The sequence below is a fragment of the Rhyacophila brunnea genome, unplaced genomic scaffold (genome assembly GCF_057557595.1).
Source record: "Rhyacophila brunnea isolate RB1 unplaced genomic scaffold, BYU_Rbru_1.0 scaffold_16, whole genome shotgun sequence".
NCBI lineage: Eukaryota > Metazoa > Arthropoda > Insecta > Trichoptera > Rhyacophilidae > Rhyacophila > Rhyacophila brunnea.
Genome location: NW_028232816.1, coordinates 1754072 through 1774848, shown reverse-complemented (window position 1 = coordinate 1774848; position 20777 = coordinate 1754072). Strand labels below are relative to the sequence as shown.

The following is a 20777-nucleotide window of genomic DNA, read 5'->3' as shown; positions in this document are numbered from 1 at the left end:
TTTGAAATTTCAAGAAAAAAATCTTTTTTTCAAAATGGCCACAAGTCAGTACTAAGGGCTTGCGCAGACAGAGCGCGGTCAGGCGGTCTGCGTTCCGCGTTCTTTGTACTGTATGGACTTCATACTGTATGGGTACACAGCCGGCGGTCAGACCGCGCCGGTCAATTGGAACGCTAGAGTTCTAGAGTTCTATGCCCGGAATGACAAAGAACGCCGTACCTCCCGTCCAGTCCCGTAATAGGAATTTGAGCAGTCACACAACATAGGGCGAAACCACAAGGGGGAGTAAGTACGCAACAGCGGTGCTTTCTCACTTCCACTCGCAGTCGGAATATAGCGGTCTCGCATTATGCAGCGCCTGTGTCACAACGACGTTTGTATACAAATGGAACGCTTATTGTTGACCGCCACCTGTCTGCTGTCCCTGAACGTTAGCGGTCAACGGTCGGTTGAACGCAGAACTCCGACCGCTCTCTGTCTGCGCAAGCCCTAAATAAAGTAAATTTGAGAATCTTTTGAATTTACAATTATGATTGTCTAATGGAATGTGGTCATGGACAGGTTTGTTGGAATGACTTATGCATTTTTTGATAAAAAGGTACACAATGTAACTTTTCAACATATATATAATAATACTACTATAATTAAGGTTTTCATCAATAATCATCTTCAATAACAAAATATTTTACCTAATGTGCACATAAAAATGTAAGCTCCATTATGTTACTATATATATATATGCCTACCTATACACAGTTTTACATTTTTTTTAAATATGCCTGTAATGGCAACGGAACTTCTGCTATTCATCCATTTTTTAAAACTTACACTCGTTTGAAGTCAAGATAAGATGAATAAATTAAAATATCTCACTGTCATTCGAATAACACACCGAAAACACAAAATTAATTAAATTATATGTGTATATTATTATAATACCTGGATCACCCAATGTTAAAACTCCAACTTTTTTGGGTGCGTTTGTTTGTGCACGATTTTGCACCTATAATAACCGAAAAATTCCAATTTCAAATTGGATGTTCCAGCTAAACGTTGGGTCACCCAATGTTGAATTTTCAACTTTTTTTTAGTGCGTTCGTTTGTGCTTCGCCACTGCACGTTTGTGCACGCACATTAAGGGGGTTAAGAAGTTGTCATACAATAGTTAAAATCAACTTCCTGGAAATTAGTATGCGATTTATTAGTGGAAGGGTTGTGAAAATAACAATGCGTTAATTATATTTAATAGATTAAAAAAAAAAAAAAAAACAATAAAAGTAATATATTTTTTGAGGCATACCCTACTATCAGTTTATGAATGATATAGCAAACGAGCAGTATTCCTCACATACAGGCTGTTCCTATGCATATAGTCACCGAATTCCATATAACCAGGTGCTTGATATGAAATGCCGAATGTTGCATGGAAATAAAGACGTTTGAACTATTTTAAGATCCAGTGTATCCAGCATAAATTAGATTATATACCTGATTTGCTGGATTGCATTCCGAATAAAAGCAACCGGGTTGTGGATCCTCATGAATGCTTTGGCTCATTGTATCTTCAACATACTCCACTTTGAAATCGACTCCCGGAAAATGAATATCAGATTGTTTCGTGGCCTCCTGAAAAAAACAATAATTTATAAGTAATTACATTTTGAAATAAAACAAAACGGTTATTTGATAAGGGTGCAGTCTACTATCGGTATTGGCAAATCTGGTAGGAGATCGTTCTATAACGCAGTGCTCCGCAACCGGTGTGCTGCGGCGCAATGCTCCCAAAAAAACAATACAAATAATTTTGTATATTAGGTATACAATACTTAGTTAATAGCCAAATTTTCGTACATGGATGGTAATATATTTGAGCACCTGTATTTACTTAATAAAAAAATGCAAGATCAGAATGAAAATATATCGACATGCTCTGATAAAGTAGAAGATGTAAAGACTGGGATCTCTACAAATATACCAAAGGACCTACAAGACCACCACTGAAAACAAGCACTTAATTTTGGATCCATCTCAAAAACATTGAACTTTCTGCAAAAAAATTCCATCATTACTTACATACAATCAATACGACTGGATGCAAAACCCTTCTGGAAACAAGGCCGAAAATAGAAGCACTTTCCCTATAAACTCTAGAGGAATTTGTGAATTGAGAAACAACGGGACGCTAAAACAGAAGTTCGCCGATGTTCCATTGGCTATTTTCTGGATTTCAGTTAATAAAGAATATCCTCGGATTTCCGACAAGGCTATCGCAGTTCAGCTCCATTTTCTACGACATACCTAGGTGAGAAAAGTTTCTCAACTCAAGTTATAATTAAAAATAAAAATCCGTCTTGCTTGAAGGGTCTTGACCGAGAACTTCGTGTGCTCTTTCAAATACCAAGTTAAAATATTTACGTTCAATGAAACAAGCTCAGTTATCACATTTCATTATCAGTTATCACAATTAGTTATTATATTGATAATACAAATACTTGGAAATATGTACCATTTAGTTATTCGTCGTGTGATATGTTGTTTGTAAGTATATTTAATTATTTATCAAATAAAAAAACCTAAATTAATGTAATTTTAGTGCATGGCCCCCACAAGGGGGGCTGACAGGGCTCTAGCCTGGGGACCGAGGCTCAGAGGGGGCCGGCATGGCAGGTCAACCATATAAGTGCGATAAACACAAATTAAAAATGTGCTCTAATAGGATATATATACTATATATATATAATAGGGTAAAATTTATTATTATTACTTATGTCAATTTACTCGACAAATAATAAAATTATTCTTCACCCGACAACTATCCATAGATCAAGTGAATATATTAATAAATACAAAAAATCGCTAAACATACAATCAATACCATTGATTTTATCTCGAACACCATTTGAAAAGATCACAGAGCGTTGGAGCAGGAGCACGGAGCAGTGGAGCAATGAGGTTTTACCCGGAGCAGGAGCGGAGCTGGAGCACTGAATATATGTAGTGCTCCACTGCTCCGGATGTTTTTTTTTATTTTTAAATTTTCATCCTATAATCCGGGGTATATAAAAGGTTCTGCTCCAACGCTCCAGTATCACATGGAGTTTAACCTTAGCGATAGGTAGCGGGTCCCGCCAAAAATCCTGGCTTGGGGTCCTTCTTCAGGATGTAGGGTCCATATTTTGGTATATAAATTGCGTTACGTATGGTGTGCCGTGGAATTCTGAGAAGACCTTTGGTGTACTGTGTGTGTGAAAAGGTTGCGGAGCACTGGCCTAATTAAAATCCATAGCAAACAAAATGTTACGTAGGTACTTCACATTCAACGGTGGTCAAGCAGTTCGTTTTGTTTTTATGAATAAAACATCGGCTTTCATTAATTATTCACGTTGTAAAATTTAATCAAGAGAGATGGTAAATCAATGGAATATACAACGGTTGGACTTGAGTAGTTTTTTTTTAATTGTTGTAGAACAGACAAAAAAACCTATAAAAACTATGAAGTATATTTTTTTTAAATTATTAGTTAATATTTCTGGAATTCAGTTCATTCCATCTCTTACACGATCAGTATTTCTGTCACTATTTAAAATAAAACCACTTAGCCGATTCACTCGCTCTGAATGAGTACAATCCTGTTTCGGATCTTCATAATTGAATGGGTATTGTATGTCTTCAATAAACTCAGTCTTGATGTCAATTAGCTGAGTGCCTGACTTCAATGGTATTATTGCCGGGTCTGAAACAATAGTCTGAAAAACAAAATATTATGTAATAAAATCAAGAATATTTTTAAGAAGACCGACAATACGCGTGAAGTTCGACCACACACTTGAGGGGTCTCAGCTCAAACACTCTGCAATGTGGACATGGTGTGTCTGTCGTTATCTAACGACAAACTTCAATAACAACGAGTATTTTAAAATATAATGACAACAAGCATATTGCAAACAATAATATGTACTGATCTACAATATTATTTGAATTGTCAATATCAATTATTCATAACTAGTACCTATAAATTAATTTGAAATAAAACAAAATATTATTATGAATATAAATGGAGGAAACTTATCGATATTCAATTATGTCGGCCAATTGAATCGCTATCAACCTTTAGAATAAGAATACTCAATGTTAATTAAAAATATTTATATAAAAAGAACTTTTTATTTACAACGTTTTTAAATTTTCTGTTGAATCATATTATATACTTGACTTGACTAGCTTAAACGATCAAAAAAATGTGTACTTGATAAAAAAAATACTGAAATGTCATTTTGACATGTCATGTTTATTTCCATAGTAACGCACGTAAATAATAATAATTTAGTTTCTAGGACCCCAGACCCCTAGCAACCAATAATAGTGGATTAGATTACGGATTTCTTCCGAAAAACTTTTCATACAAAACAGAATTAACTGAAAATGAATTCAATTCTACTTAAAGATGGCTAAAAGTATTTAAAAAATGAATTGGCATCGTGTTCTGATATATTCCAAAAGTTTTAAATGTCTAGCTAGTCGCGAAGTTAGTTGGAAATCGATTGCAAGATTTGTATCGGATAAACAATCACCGGACAAATAAGAATACGAGCTAATAAAAACGTTGTAAAATAAATGACGTTCGTGACAACGGACCCTAGAAGAACAAATGAATCCAGTTTCAAAATGGCCGCCAGTAATAAAGCTTGTATTATTATGTGTTCCACTGTCGAGAACAGGAATGTATTTTGTTTTAGTTTCGTTTATCCGGAGTCCCATGTTTACAGGAGCTGACTTTATTTTATGGAAATAAATGCCTTGTTTGTGGGCAATTATATCAATAACAATGTCAATGTTAGGTGTGGTATCAAAATTGTTACGAAAACTCATAGTTAAAGGTACCTACAGGGATAGTGTTACCAGCAAAATTACCTGGAGTTATACGGTTGACGTAGGCCGTTCGGAACTTTGTCGCAATTTGCATACGGTTTTTAGTACACAAAATACATACCTACACTGTTAATTACGCCAGACGACACACATCTCAAAACAAACAATACTACGACGTACAACAATCCGATATGAAAAACTAACCTCAAAAGTGTATCCGGCTTCGTCGGTGTACTCTTGCTTTATGTAGGTAAGCAGCTGGCTGTTAGGATCATGATTCACAGGTACCTCAAACCATTTCTCCGCTTCTGCAACAGGTTCGGAGTCTTCTCGTTCACCTTTAATATCCATTTTATGCATTCAATCGGTCCTCGAGTTTATCGTGGCACACAGAACGTAACAGGCGTGACGTGCGTAAGTAGACATGCGTCGTTTTCGAACGAACGTATCTTTTAAAACTAATCTTTAGCCAGCGAACAAATCGGTCCCGTGTCACCTGGCGCTTTTGTCGTTCGAGGCGTACGAGATTCGCGAGAGTGCGCGCGCAGTATAGGAAGAAACGTGGGTGCGAAGGATACGCTGCCCAGCGAACGGTTTATGTCGTTCGGGGCGAACGAGATTCGCGAGAGTGCGCGCGCAGTATAGGAAGAAACGTGGGTGCGAAGGATACGCTGCCCGGCGAACGGAATATGTCGTTCGGGGCGAACGAGATTCGCGAGAGTGCGCGCGCAGTATAGGAAGAAACGTGGGTGCGAAGGACACGCTGCCAGGCGAACTGAATATTTCGTTCCGTTGAACTAGAGTGCGCGCGCAGTATTGGAAGAAACGTGTGGGGTGGCGACGAGATTCCGTAATTCGTACGCGCTAGTACTATACATTTTATTACAGCTACAAAAGACACCATTGACCTAATCTGTCCGAACAAATCACTATCCGTAATTAACCTATTCGGTCGGAGTCCTCATTAAGTGACTCATTTTCCATAGCTATGCGTAAGCATTTCGCCATAGACTAATATACATATAACTACCTACATTTCGCCATAGACAAAAATTTTGCAATTATTATGAAAATTAAATACAAAACTCAACTTTCTTTGGTACCTAGGTACATCTCCACATGCCACCTTCCCGTTATAATCTTTCTGGTCCACTGGTTTGCAAACCAAAGCATTTTGTTATGCCAGCGCTCCATTGGCGAGCCAAAAGTTCGAGGACAATAAATAATAATAATTATTGTCCGATTTGTAAATAATGCTCTGTTACTGATCAACGAACGAATAAAAAAGTCGTGCTGTCAAAAGAGAAAAGTGTCGATTCTCGCAATGTCTTCCTATAATCCTATAATTTTGTGTTATTTATATTTATACTTGCATTAAGTAATTACGTAAGTAATAACGGCACATGTTTTACGTTTTCTTTTATGAATTTCATAAATACAAATTTTAAAAAAATTGGTAAATCCCTCATTTTGTAATGTGTAAATTAACAAATTTATCAATAAAAATGCTTAAAACAATAACAGATTTTTTTCGGTCCGAATGATAGGTATTAATGTTAAAATTATTATCGAATTCGCGTAGTGATCGACGAACGAAGTCTGGCAACACTGAGGGTAAAATATGCTTTGGGCTTTTTGCGCGCGGATCATATTCTCAAGTATGCTAAATTTTGATCATTGACCCAAGTTCGTGGAGCATGCTGATGTTCTTTTTAAACTAAACAGTCGCATTCGACCAATCTGCGGAGCAACATTTGGCAACGTGTGTTTTGTGATTAAGGATGACGTCACACTGACGTATTCAATACGTTGCAGGCGGACGAGTTTTGACGTGAGAGCCAGCTTATAAAGTTTCAGGAGAAAATTTATATGTTGAATGTACTTATATTAAAACATCTTATTATGTGTAGGTAGGTATTACAATAATTTTATCAATAAACCTATTTGAATAACAACAGCTGAGAATAAAATAACCATGACTATCCAAAATTATACTTACAAGAATAATTAATCAACTACTAATTAATAATAAGTAATTTTATTAAGAAATCTTAATAATCTAATATTATTTAAATAGTAGGTTATTTAGCAATACCTACCTAAGTATCTATTATTTTATTATTGCCGCAATATTGTTGCAAAAGAAACTTCGCATTAAAGCTGACATTAAACTATAAATTTTATTATTATCATTATTTTTACCAATATTGTATACTTAATACATCGTAATATTTTTACAGCACGTCTTATAAAGTGGCAACACAATGTTGCCTTTGAGCAGTGATGCCAACCGTACTATAATTATAGTACAATACTATAATTTTAATTCTGCGACAAATGTAAAATACTATAATTTTACGCCAAATATACCAAAATACTATAATTTTAAAGGATTTAAGACGAAAAATGTTCCTGTACTGTATATTTTTTAGAAATACTATAATTTTTACGCATTTGTACTATAATCAGCATAGAAAAAGATGGCAACACTGCCTTTGAGTTTTGACAAAACCGAAAATATACCTGAGCAAAATGGACGTAAATTGTGAACCAGCTGAATTCGCATTCGACGCAGAAGGAGATGATTGCGTCACCGTTCAGGCAAAAGTCACCAACCCTGAAAATGGAAGTTTTGAGTTGAGTATGTCACCCGAAGGGTAAAATTATGTTCTTTAAGATGCATAAGTCACCACGGTACATTAGTTAGTAAAATTTTGCTTAAATCCGAATTATTTGTTTTTCACTAAATGACTTTCGATAAAATCTTAACAAGCAAAAGTCATTATAGGTGAATAGACATTATTGACTCAATAAAAAAAAATCCTTCGTTATAAATATACAAGCAAAAGTCACTATACTATGGATGGTGAGTTTTATTGATCCTTCTTTTGGCTAACATTGTTCAGATTATTAACAAGCAAAAGTCACCAAACCCTAATTGAGCTACCTTGCCTCCTTCAAAACCTTCCAGATGTTTTAATTAGCATCAAAAAGTAAAAATACCTTAAAGAAATTATTAAGAAGACATGAGAAAATAATTTAATGTAGATAAAACCTTAAAAACATTAAAATCTGATTTTTCCTGCATTTTCAAACTTTCAAATTGCGATATCTCAAAACTATGTTTTTAGGGTTGGTGACTTTTGCCTGAACGGTGACGATTGGTTCGATGTGCCTATTATTATTAATTCAAACAACCTGAATGCCTACACTCGTATAAAGCAAGAGAACTCTGAAGTTGTCGTTTCCATTTCTGATGTGAGTTTGTTGAAAATTAAATTTTTGTAGGTTATATTTTATTTATAGGTACGCCCACGGCGGCCGCGTGGCTTGAGCGTTGGACTATCACGCCGTGGTTCCCAGGTTTGAATCCTGGGTCTGCCAAGTCTACCTACTCTGTGGAGGCCCATACGATCCTATTAGGATCGGACATGGTCGGGGGATAGCTATTTAATTGTTGGTGATTTTCGCCAACTAAGGCCGTTCGCTCATGATGAAACTAAAATTCAACGAACTGCTTGCTGATTGAACTCATAAACACGTCAATGACTGATGCTTCGCACATGGCGCTACTGAAGCCCACTTGCAATAATTTAAACATCTCATAGGTACCTAACCTCAAACTGTCAAACCCATTATCTTTCCTAGGTATTTCTTTTTAAGATTTTTCCGTAGGTAATATCTCTACGGGAATATTCTGGCAGCCTGTAATTATACAGGCAGGAGTATTTCTCAACTATTACTAAAATTTTAATTAAAAATCGTTTCGCCCATCTTAACTTTTGACGTCTTGACTTGTTATTGGTTTTCAGTTCAGTGGTAGCAATAATTTTGGTAAGAAAATATGGTTTTGCATCGAATTTATTGATATTGGCACCACTGTTTTATGGGCGACTGGAAACTGAGAGACTGGGAGACTAGCATGTCGCGTCTCTTCAAGTTAATAGCGAACGTTTTGAAACGTAGAGATTCCAATCTTGCCGTGAGCGAGCCGCCATTGAAATATATTACCTAGCTGGATACTGACTGGATTTTTAGTTTCAGTCTCGCCTTTTTTGAGTATTCTCGTGAGCGGAAGGCCTTAAATTCGAAGATTCTACACAACACGACGATGTGGTTAAAAGCGAATGAAAACATAGCTGACGATAAAATAAGACAATACAATATGTTGCAAAACGTCTTCAAAATAACACGATATGTAGGTACTCATAAAATGTATATTTTGTAACCTAATTATTTTGATATTTGTATTGTTTTTTTTTCAGATTCCTTCAACAAACCTATCCACAGTAAAATGTGAGGCTGATTATCAGCGAGTAATTGACTGCAACAATGTGTATGTTGAAAATACAAAACGTCAATTCGACTATGAAGATCCTCAACCCAGTTGCTCATATTCGGAATCAGAATGCAACCCAAGCAATCAGGTTAAACCTCGTATTCTATGAATTTAGATATCATATTAAGTACATACAAACATAATAGATTTACAGCCCTTGCTTGGTTATTATTTTTGTTATTGGCCATGAATATTTCATTAATTACACTTGCGAAACATATATAGTTACTGAGATATCCCGGGTCCTGTGGCTAGCTCGGGATGTTGGTAGTACCAGGGATTCACAAAAATTAAATCATAAATAGAATTAGGTAGCAGTAAAATGAAAAAGTCTTTAATGTTTCGTTCAGACAACGTGGTTTTTATATTTTGGCTATAGCGACACACCATCAATTCACAATATTATTCTTACACATTTCCGTCACCGTCATTACTGTTTTTCCGTTTCCGTTTCCGTCATTACTGCTTAATCTCTAATTCGCTTTAACTTTAAACTTAATTCTCTATATCCGTTTCTCTAACTAATTTTTCACGCCATGCGTGGGTGTGTAGTTTCTTTTTACTCTCTGAGTCGTGGGGCCTAGTTACCTCTTTCAATGGCAACCCTCTACTCGTCTTTTTCTCTCGAACAATGTTGCCATCCTTCCCTTACCTTATTATTAAATTCGTTTGGCTTTCATTCGTCTTTTTTATTCGGCAAATCACATGCTTCTCTAATATACTTTTATTTGGAGAGGCCCAATAATCATCGGTGTGACAGTACCTACATAGAAACATAAACAAAGATACATTGTGACAAATAATCACAACTAGTATTCTATAATCATGAAATCTAATCCTGAGAAGTGTGGCTCTGCAAAAGCTATGAGGTTTTTAATACAGATATTTATTTGATATGTAGTATAAAAATAATTTTTATATAAGAATATAGTATCGGAGTGTTTAGTTATGCATTATTTCTCATCAAGTTTAGTATTTATCAATAAGTATGAATGACCGTCTTTCAATTTAATTAATAATTGTACTACTGTCGTTTGCGTAGTAGGGTTATCAAATCATCATCATCAGCCGGGATCAATCCACTGCTGGATGAAGGCCTCTCCAAGTTTCTTCCAACTCTCTCGGTCCTGTGTCTTTCGCTGCCACGTATTTCCGCCGAACTTTACCAGTTCGTCAATCCAGCGGTTTTTAGGGCGACCCTGTGGCCGTTTTGTGCCCCTTGGGTACCACTCGATGACCGCATTTTTCCAGCGGTCGTCCTTTCGGCGAGCAATGTGCCCCGCCCATCTCCATTTCAGCTTTTTGGCAACGTCTGTTACATCGCGTACTCCTGTCTGTTTCCTAACCCATTCGTTTCTCTTACGGTCCTTTCGCGTGATGCCCAACATACACCTCTCCATGCCTCGCTGTGCGACTCTTAGCCTTTGGACATCTCTCGTGTTGAGGATCAACGTCTCGCAGACATACGTGAGCACGGGTAGCACACATTGGTTGAACACCTTACGCTTAAGACATAATGGTAGGTCACTCATGAAGATACGATTCAGACGTCCGATAGCACTCCATCCCAGCTTTGTTCTTAGAGCAATTTCATCGTGTATGCTTCCTTCTATGAGCACCTGCTGTCCAAGATAGACGTAGCTGCTGACTTGCTCGAGTTGGGTGCCATACAGATAATCGCAAGGTCCGAAAAACATTTCCTCATCACTTTTGTCTTTGAGACATTTTATAATAAAACATACGAATAATTTAATGAATATCGGTTTTTAGGTGAGTTATTCGAATGACCGTAAGATATTTTCATATGTTCATCTATCCTTAACTTCAAACTAATGTATTCAAAAAGTATGAATAGCAGAAGATCCGTGGACATTACAGGCATATTTTTTGGAAAATGTTATACTATATAATATATCATCATCAGCCTGAATCTATCCACTGCTGGATGAAGGCCTCTTCAAGCTGCTTCCACTTTACTCGGTTCTGTGCATTGCGTTGCCACGTACTTCCGAAGAACTTTATCAATTCATCGATCCAGCGGCCTCTAGGTCTACCTTGCGGACGTTTTGTACTTCTTGGATACCACTGGACGACTAGATTTGTCCAACGATTGTCTCTTCTTCGAGCTATGTGTCCAACCCATCTCTATTTAAGGGTTTTAATAAACTATTACAACGCAAACTCTTGTCTGCTTCCTTATCCACTCGTTCCTCTTTTTGTCCAGCATGCACCTCTCCATTCCACGTTGTGTTTCTCTAAGTTTCTGGATCTCTCTTTTACTTAGGTAGTTACTATAATATATATACTTATATTAAGGGGGAAGGTGTTCCATGTCAGCTATTTTATGGTATTTTCGGAGGTTAAGCCTGAATCTTACGAAAGATTTATAGAAAAACTATTTATATAATTATGAAGCTTATTCATCGGCAAATATTTATGTTAAACATTTGATAACTGCATAAAGTATTTTTATGACGTAAAATAATATTCTTTGGAACCTTGAAATGTAATAATGGAGAACGAAGCCATATTTTTGTGACATTAATGGACTGTGTTGATAACCGTTTTTTCCACTAAATATTATGTCAAACCGTTTATTATAGATAGTTTTAATGTTATCAAACATAATGCAGTAAAATATATTCAGTACTTATAATTATAATATTTGCAGTTTCTGTTGGCTCTAAATCTAACGGAATCGACTGGATATTTTGTTATTAAAATATGCGATAATTATATACATTCCAAATAATCTAAAGCTACGTATCAGAAGGGTTATCATTAATCATTGAAGAAATGATGAAATATCTTGTCAATTATAAATTTATAATACTAAACAGATACCTTTTAAAAACAACCATTTCACGAAATATTTGACCAACTTGAAGGTACGTTAGATCCGCCAGCAATTTGGCGAAAGATGTATGGAATTTGTAGCTGGTATTATTTTCAGTTTATATGACCAAAAAAATACGCCAACCCACGAGTATTGTACAAAAATATGTTTATAAAAGTGAATGCTACAAATTGAGCACAAAAATAGGTAAAACAAACATAAATTCGAACAAATTAATCAAAAGGAAAACATATTTTGACATTTGAGGACAAAACAAAAAAACATCTGAAGAAATTTGTACTTTCGTAAATTCTACGTAATGTCATACTAAATCATACATCGTAATTTTTAACACTGTTGCAACCATTTGTGCCTAATATTGCAACATAGCAATAAGTTTTCTGTCCCTTTCTATGACTATCTCCCTCTATATTCAAAATAATTATTATGATGTAGTATGTATTTTTTAAAATGTGATAGATTTTATTTCAGTGAAATATAGCGGATCGTCCAGTATTGCCATATCTACTAAAATATTATTGGATTGATATTTTAGTAAATAAGAGAATGAAGTTTTTCACCAGTACTATTAGTTTTACTATTTTTTATTTAATAAATAATACACATGAGGTTTTACGAATTTCACATTTGCTATTAAACATACTTACTTACATAATTTAGAACACCCCAAACACATCGCGAAGTAAAAATATCTATATTTTTTACTTAGCCAAAATTATGAATCAACCTGGGTTAGGTACCTACTGATATTTATATTACAGAAAATTTAACTTTTACTAAATTATGAATTTGCGAGATTATAATACAGATGATTTTAAAGAATACTTTCATCAAATAACATAATAATGGATGCCTGTACTTACATAATATTTTCCAATGTAAATTTTTTTTTAAAAACTAACTTTAATTTCGAAAGTTTAGCCTGGCAATACTATGAACGTCATTTATTTCAGCGGGAATGCGAAATTTTCATCCTCGGTTTTTGACATAGGTACCTAACAATATTATCACAATTATTTATATCGATTGTACTTACAAAAAATGCCACGAACTCACTATCCGATGGCTGGAAGTTCCAAAAAAAGACGTAGGAGAAAAGATGGAAATTCTAATACATTAAAAACACAAAGGTTTGAAATTTATAATTTGACATAATCATACATAGTTGAAAAAACCACATTTCACAGAAAATTTTGGTTCACAATATTTTTTTATCTTGCAAAAGGAAGTTTTGCGTATTACTTATTAATACACGCAATTAAGTATTATGATCATTTGTACTTATATTTTTTTATATTATGTTTGTGCCATGTCTTATTCGACATTAGTGTGTCTGTGACAAAAATTATAATCTGGTACAATAATTAATACCAGCTATACATTTTGTTTTCTGTTAACTATCTAACTATCTACTAAACTAATATTTTTGAATGTATTATAGTATTGATATATTGCCGAAGACTATGCCTGAGCATGGAAATCCTCAAAGCATACTACCTGAACCAGAATTTCATCCCACATTTGAACACGAACACGAAGAATTTATTATAGAAAATAAAATTGAAGATTCAAGCCCTAAATTCCGTGTAGAAGGCCGTAGAATTATGGACTTTTCATATTTTTTCCAACAACTTCAAATAATTAGCCACCATGATTCTCCATTTAATTGTAATTTATCACATTTAGAAATTTTTGGGGAAAATCGGGAAAACTTTAGTAGTACATTTTTTATTCAATGTAAACTTTGTGGTAAAAAATTAAAATTATATACCACTGAAATGAACGAAAACAAAATGAATCTGTGTGACGCATTTGTATCCAGTATAATCAGTATCGGCAGTGGATTTTCAAATCTGGAAGAAATGTGTTCTGCAATTGATGTACCATCGATTACAGCAAGAACATACAGAAAGAGTCAACAGAAGGTCTACGAGTGGTTTGAAGAAACCAAAAATAAGAGTATGGAAAACGCTGCGAAAGAAGAGCGACAACTTGCAATCGAAAATGGTGACGTCGATTCTTCTGGTATTCCCATGATATCAGTTGTTGCAGACGGCTGTTGGTCAAAACGTTCATACAGATGCAATTATTCCGCAGCATCTGGTGCTGCCACGATCATTGGTCAAAGAACCGAGAAGATTTTGTACATGTCAGTGAAAAATAAATAGTGCGATTTGTGCGCTAAAGCTAAAAATAAAAATATCCCTGCTCAACAACATAAATGCTTCTTAAATTACACCGGTCCGTCAGCTGGAATGGAATCTACAGCAATATTAGAAGGCTTTAAAGAACCTATTAATACACATGGATTGATTTATTCAAAATTGATTGCTGATGGAGATTCCAGCACATACAAAAAAATTCATGATTGTCACCCTTATCCGAATGTAACTGTCGAGAAAGTTGAATGTAAAAACCATGTAATTAGAAATTATTGTGGCAAAATAGAGGCATTAACCAAAGACACAAGATATCCCTTGAATGTAAGAAAAATCATTGCGTCAAGAAAAAGACGTCTGCGGAATGCCGTCATAGGTGCAATCAAGTATAGAAAACTACAAGATAGTACTTTCGAAGAAAAGGTTATCGCTTTGAAAAATGATTTAATTAATGGACCGCACCATGTTTTTGGAGACCATACTTCTTGTCTACCATATTTTTGTACAAATGAACCAAATACAGAGGACATGCTTGATGTAAATTATGTACCAGCATTAAAAGAATGTAGTCTATTTTCTCAATTAATGATATATAATTCTCGTTTGGTGCTAAATTCAAAAAGTTTAATTTATAATTTTTCTACTAATATTTCAGAATCTTTTAATAACATGATTGCAAAATTTGTAGGCGGCAAGTACTGTATTACAATCTGAATGTGCAGAATGGCTAGAAAGGCGACGAAACCTTCTTACTGCCTCTCTTTTTGGAAAGGTGTGTAAGCGGCGAGAAAATACAAAATTTGGGCCTTTGGTAAAACGTTTATTATATAGCCAATCATTAGCCAACGTGAAAGCGGTAAAATATGGTAAAGAAAATGAATCAATAGCTTTACAACAGCTTAGTGTACAAGAACGAATTAAGATTGAGAGATGTGGATTGTTTATCGATGATGTGTATGATTTTATCGGTGCAACGCCAGATGGCATCAGCGATGATGATACAATTATTGAAATAAAATGTCCTTTCTCAGCTGCTGGAATAAGTGCAGATGAAGCTATTGTACAGAAAAAAATTAAATTTTGGAAAGTAGATAAAGACAGGAATATGGTAATAGATAAAAATCACGATTGGTACTTCCAGATTCAGGGGCAGCTTCATATTACTAAGAAAGATGTCTGTTTATTTGGAATTTGGACGGGACATAATTTTCCTGTTAAAATAGAATTAATCAAAAAAGACGAGACATTTTGGATTGAAAAGATTGAAAAAAAGATATATCACTTTTATATGAATTGTCTACTGCCAGAAATAGTAGATCCCAGAACCAGTAGATCTATGAATATTAGAGAACCAGAAAGGCTGAATTTCTAAATTTTTATTTTAAATTTTATTATGCTTAATATATTTTCAACAAGTCTATATTACATCACTATTTTATAGTTCATCAAGATATATCTAATTTACTAATATAGTTTACTGTTACGAGACACCCAGAACGAGTGTAATTTTATGAAATTCAAAATAATATGTATACTTACATCTAAATAATGATACCTACAGATCTTGCTGGCGATTCCACTGTGCCATATTTTGTATAAGCATTCGTCTCTGCAGCCGTGGGGTTTGGTTCCGTGTAAAAAGTACATTTTGTTCTCAAGGTCAAAAACCAAATTGGTTGTGCCAATGGCTTATAACCATTCCTCATAAATGATTATAACTGATATCACCTCATAACTGATCAGTGCCACGCACGAGTTAACTCGCGGGATCTTTTAAACGTCATAACTTCTGAATGAACTGTTTGTGTATATTTTCTTAACAATATTTATCATTTTAGTGTGAAAATATTCACGTTAAACATGTTGATTTGGTAAATTTTCACAAATATTTATCATTCTATTCTTATTTCATATTTTTTAAGGGATTCATTTTATTCCAAAAATAACTGACCTACAAGTACCCACCTGGTAAAAATTGGATTTGGATTGGATGGAATTTCCTAGTAGATTTTCCAACTAAACAACATGACGCTTTCTATATATTATTTACTGTTAGTTTTGAAATTATTGTATTTGAAGTAAATAATGTATCAATAATACACATAGAAATTTTTAGAAGTAACGGGAGATAAAAGAACGCACCAAATAGCCTCCCATCACGCTGAGAGTGAATACGCAACTTTGTACCTGGCCCGGCCTCGTGCTGCGAGTGCCTGAAGAGAATCCCAATCTGGTTTGCCTGTTCTTCAAGCCAACCGGATTCCGGCGTCCTGGATGGCCGCTAAATACTATCTATATAGCATATCTGGCGGAGTTACGGGCTGCTAGTATGACCTGGAACGATGCAAAAAAACTAGAGTGACAGAGATTCTTGGAGGCGCCGCATTGTATCCATATGCTGCAACTAAGATGCGGATATAGCCGAAGAGAAGAAGTAATATACAGCATCTAGAAAACTTATAGCCTTTGAAATGTGTGTGTATAGATAGATGCACCTTTCATTGGTGTTGGAAAGACAATTTTTCTAATATCAAAGTGATATTGAGGCTGAAAAAGACAAGACTTGGAGAGTAAGCTCTACCAAATGACATACCTAATATGATACAAGTAACTGATATGCACAATTATATTATATGTTATATTACGAATCAAAATAGCAACTTTTATATCATTATCGATAATAAATTTAGTGCAAAAATGTTTTTATAAAATTGTTTTATTTTTTAAACATTAGTCACTTTATATTTACCTTGTGTAATTGTACTATTAAATCTATAAAATGGGTGTATATGCTTTATGGTCGACGTCATAAATCACGCCATGTTCGAATCGTACGCCGAAAGTAGGATTTATTTCATTATTAATTAAAAGATTTATTTCATTCCATCTTATTCATATGAAACCGTCGACAAGCAAAGATCTCGGTAGACATTTTCTCCATCTGCAAAAAACATAACATAGGAACTGTTAATAGTGTGATTTTTAATCTTTTATAGTTGGCGACTGTTTGAAGAGTGGTAATTAAAACGGATTAGTGATAATACAAAGCATCAAAAAAGATTGATTAACTAAAATAAAGTAATCAGGTAGGTAACATGTTTAATAACAACTAGAACGCCTTAGATTATATCAAACAAATATATATGAAATCACAGGTTTTATATAATTCTGGAATGAATGTAACTAACCTCAAAAAAAGGATTGTATTACGTCGGAATTATGAAACATTGAAAGTATGTATAGACTAAGAAAACAATAAATAAACACTTGAATAATATATGCAAAACACACAGAATACTAAGATAGTAATAAATAACATAATATTGTACTTACAGATAGTGTTTCTTATTCCTGATATAAAACACAATTATTTTAGGTACCTTGCAATTTGAAAACATAATATTTGACGGCAGAGAGATTTTTCTATTAGTCTATGGCCAAAAATACGGATTTATTTGGCCGGCTAAAAAAAAGATTTTAATATAGCAAGAACATTTTAAATATGCGACAAATAAATAAAAGTATATATAATATAGTTGTTAAAAAAATCTGTGTACATTATAAAATATATTTAATATTATAAATACATATATTTTTTAAATTTATGTTATAATTTGTAAACGACGAAGCACGTCAGCTAATACGCATAGTAAATGTTTAAACTTCGGTAATCAAATTCGAATGTGACAGAAAGAGAAAGAATAACTTTTTAATCATATTAGCATGCGTAAAAGAGATGTAACATAATATCACTTTCACTTTAAAAATCATACCTAGTATTCAATGTCATAGTTCAACTTTAAATGAAAAAACAGAAACTCTAGGTAAGCATGTGTGCCCTTAATATAATTGAGTTTTAATGTTTATGTGCACATTAGGTAAAATATTTTGTAAGGTATTGAAGTAGATTCCTAGATTGTAGTATTATTATTTATTACATAATATTATGTTGTAAAAGTTGCATTGTGTACATTTTTATAAAAAAATGCAATAAGGTGAAAGATATTTATTATTATTATTATCACAACGTTTTTCTTAGTTCGTATTCTTATTTATTATGTCCGGTGGTTTTTTGTCCGGTAGAAATCTTGCAATCGATTTTTAACTAACTTCCCGACTAGCTAGACATTTGAAACTTTTAGAATATATCAGAACACGATGCCAATGCATTTTTTTTTACTACTTTTAGCCATCTTTAAGTGTAATTGAATTCATTTTCAGTTAATTCTGTTTTGCATGAAAAGTTATTTCGACACCATTATTGGTTGCTAGGGGTCTGGGGTCCTAGCAACTAAATTATTAATATATACGTGCGTTACTATGGAAATCAATATGAATGTCAAAATGACATTTCAGTATAATTTCTATCAAGTAGGTACAAATTTTTTTGATCGTTTAAGCTAGTCAAGTCAAGTTTATATGATTCAACAGAAAATTTATAAACGTTGTATATAAAAAGTTTTTTCTTGAAATTATTTTTATGCATAAGTCATTCGAACAAACCTGTCCATGACCACATTCCATTACTTAATCATAATTGTAAATGTAAAAGATTCTTTAATTTATTTAATTGTGCTTAGTACAGACTTCATTCATAAAGGTCCATTTTGAAAAAAAATGATTTCTTTTGAAATTTTACTATGTATGCTTTTTAATATTATTTACAAGTATTTCATTATTTTGAATCTTTTAATTTTCTATGAAATTGCCAAACAAATTTTAGTAAGTACTGAAAAACTCAGAGGTATATAATAAAGTACAAAAACACATTTTTAGACTTGGGCTGGCTTGGAATGTCACTCTTTAATAATTATATAATTTCTCCAAGAAAATAAATGTGTTGAAATATTAAAGCGTATACCTCACTTGAAATTTACATTGTTAACGGAAAATTTCATATAGGTATGGTTTCTCAGGGGTCACCTACTTATCTGTTGTTCAAAGATATAGTGGTCGTCAACGAATATGTTTGACTCAGATTTAGTAATTGTGATAAAGATAAATTCTCGACTAGATTATTATGTATCCTCATAGAGTTATGTGTATATCTGTAGCTGATTTCCGCATCCTATCATCTTTAAGCCCCTTGCGTTTATAATGCATCATAAGTAGATCTAGTAGAGAACGATCAGCAATCGTCTGAAATAATATATTTAAGTTCCATGCGTATAATGTGAATATGTTATTATATAAGTTTTTTTTTTTAAATACATGTTTCACTATTCACTTTGATGTAATATTCCATGTTCTTTTAGTTGACTCCTGCAACTTCTGCACTGACCGACATAGCTAGTATCACATTGTCAAAGAAAATCTCTGAATTAAAAGAGCCATACGATGAACCACGAATTGACGAACATGGCATTAAGAAAGAACTTGGGATATTTTATCAAACGATTACTAATACAGACGCCGTCAGTCATACTGCCAAATATAATCAATTGCAATCTACGTTCACAGATCCAGAATTATTAGTAGCTGTTGTAAAGATTGAGAAGAAATCGTTTCATAAGGAAAATTTTGTGTGCGGTGTTTGCTTTGGTTTTTTTGCATCTTTATATATATTAAACCTTCACAAGGCAGTTTATAAAACAGCAACAAAAAAGAAGGATACGGGTGTTGGACTATTGAAACCTACCAATAACTCCGGCGTTAGACCTAATTCCAAGAAAATACATAACATGGTGCATTATGATGAAAAACCGTTTAAATGTGATCAATGTGATTACTCGTGTAAACAATATTATCAACTGAAAATACACAAAACGACTCATTCTCGTGAAAATCCTTTTAAATGTGATCAATGTGATTACTCATGCATATTATCTAATGCTATGAAAAGACACAAAATAACCCATTCTGGTGAAAAGCCATTCAAATGTGACCAATGTAATTACTCATCTAAAACATCTGGTAACATGAAATTACACAAAATGGCTCATTCTGATGAAAAGCCATTTAAATGTGATCAATGTAATTACTCAAGTAAACGATCTGATCATCTTAAATCGCACAAAATGACTCATGTCGGCGAAAAACCATTTAAATGTGACCAATGTAATGTCTCTTGTATGAATCCAAGTAATTTGAAATTACACAAAATGACTCATTCTGGTGAAAAAAAATATAAATGTGATGAATGTGATTACTCCTCTATTCAATCCAATCCTATGAAAAGGCACAAAATGACCCATTCTGGTGAAAAGCCATTTAAATGCCACCAATGTGATTACTCGTGTAAACAATCTGGTGCAATGAATTTACACAAAATGACTCATTCCGGTGAAAAACCATTTAAATGTGACCAATGTGATTACTCTTGTATATCTTCTAATGGCTTAAAAAGACACAAGATGTCGCATTCTGGTAAAAAACCATCTTAATGTGATCAATCCAATTACCGATGTGCACAATCTGATACACTTAGATCGCATAAAATGACTCATTCTGGTGAAAAGCAATTACAATTTAATTTATGAGATTACTCGTGTATACAATCTTAACCTCAATATTCCTGAAATGTCGCATTCTGGCGAAAAGCCTTTTAAGGTTG

At 33.8% G+C, this 20777-nt stretch overlaps 1 protein-coding gene and 2 long non-coding RNA genes across 3 annotated transcripts; 1 reads left to right on the top strand and 2 right to left on the bottom strand.

Annotated features, from left to right (window-relative positions):
* Positions 1-3032: 3032 nt before the first annotated feature.
* On the bottom strand, positions 3033-5872 carry LOC147074156 (uncharacterized). The gene is made up of 2 exons (XM_085943569.1): positions 5074-5872; positions 3033-3746 (listed from the first exon to the last, which is right to left on the bottom strand). The coding sequence occupies exons 1-2, from the start codon at positions 5227-5229 to the stop codon at positions 3537-3539; spliced, it is 366 nt and encodes a 121-aa protein (XP_085799695.1). The 5' UTR covers positions 5230-5872; the 3' UTR covers positions 3033-3536.
* Positions 5873-8042: 2170 nt separating this feature from the next.
* LOC147074154 (uncharacterized) lies at positions 8043-19587 on the top strand. The gene is made up of 3 exons (XR_015070207.1): positions 8043-8127; positions 9135-9296; positions 19480-19587. It is a non-coding gene; the product is annotated as an uncharacterized LOC147074154 (long non-coding RNA).
* On the bottom strand, positions 16396-17622 carry LOC147074155 (uncharacterized). Its single transcript, XR_015070206.1, has 3 exons — positions 17558-17622; positions 16974-17165; positions 16396-16558 (listed from the first exon to the last, which is right to left on the bottom strand). It is a non-coding gene; the product is annotated as an uncharacterized LOC147074155 (long non-coding RNA).
* Positions 19588-20777: the final 1190 nt, after the last annotated feature.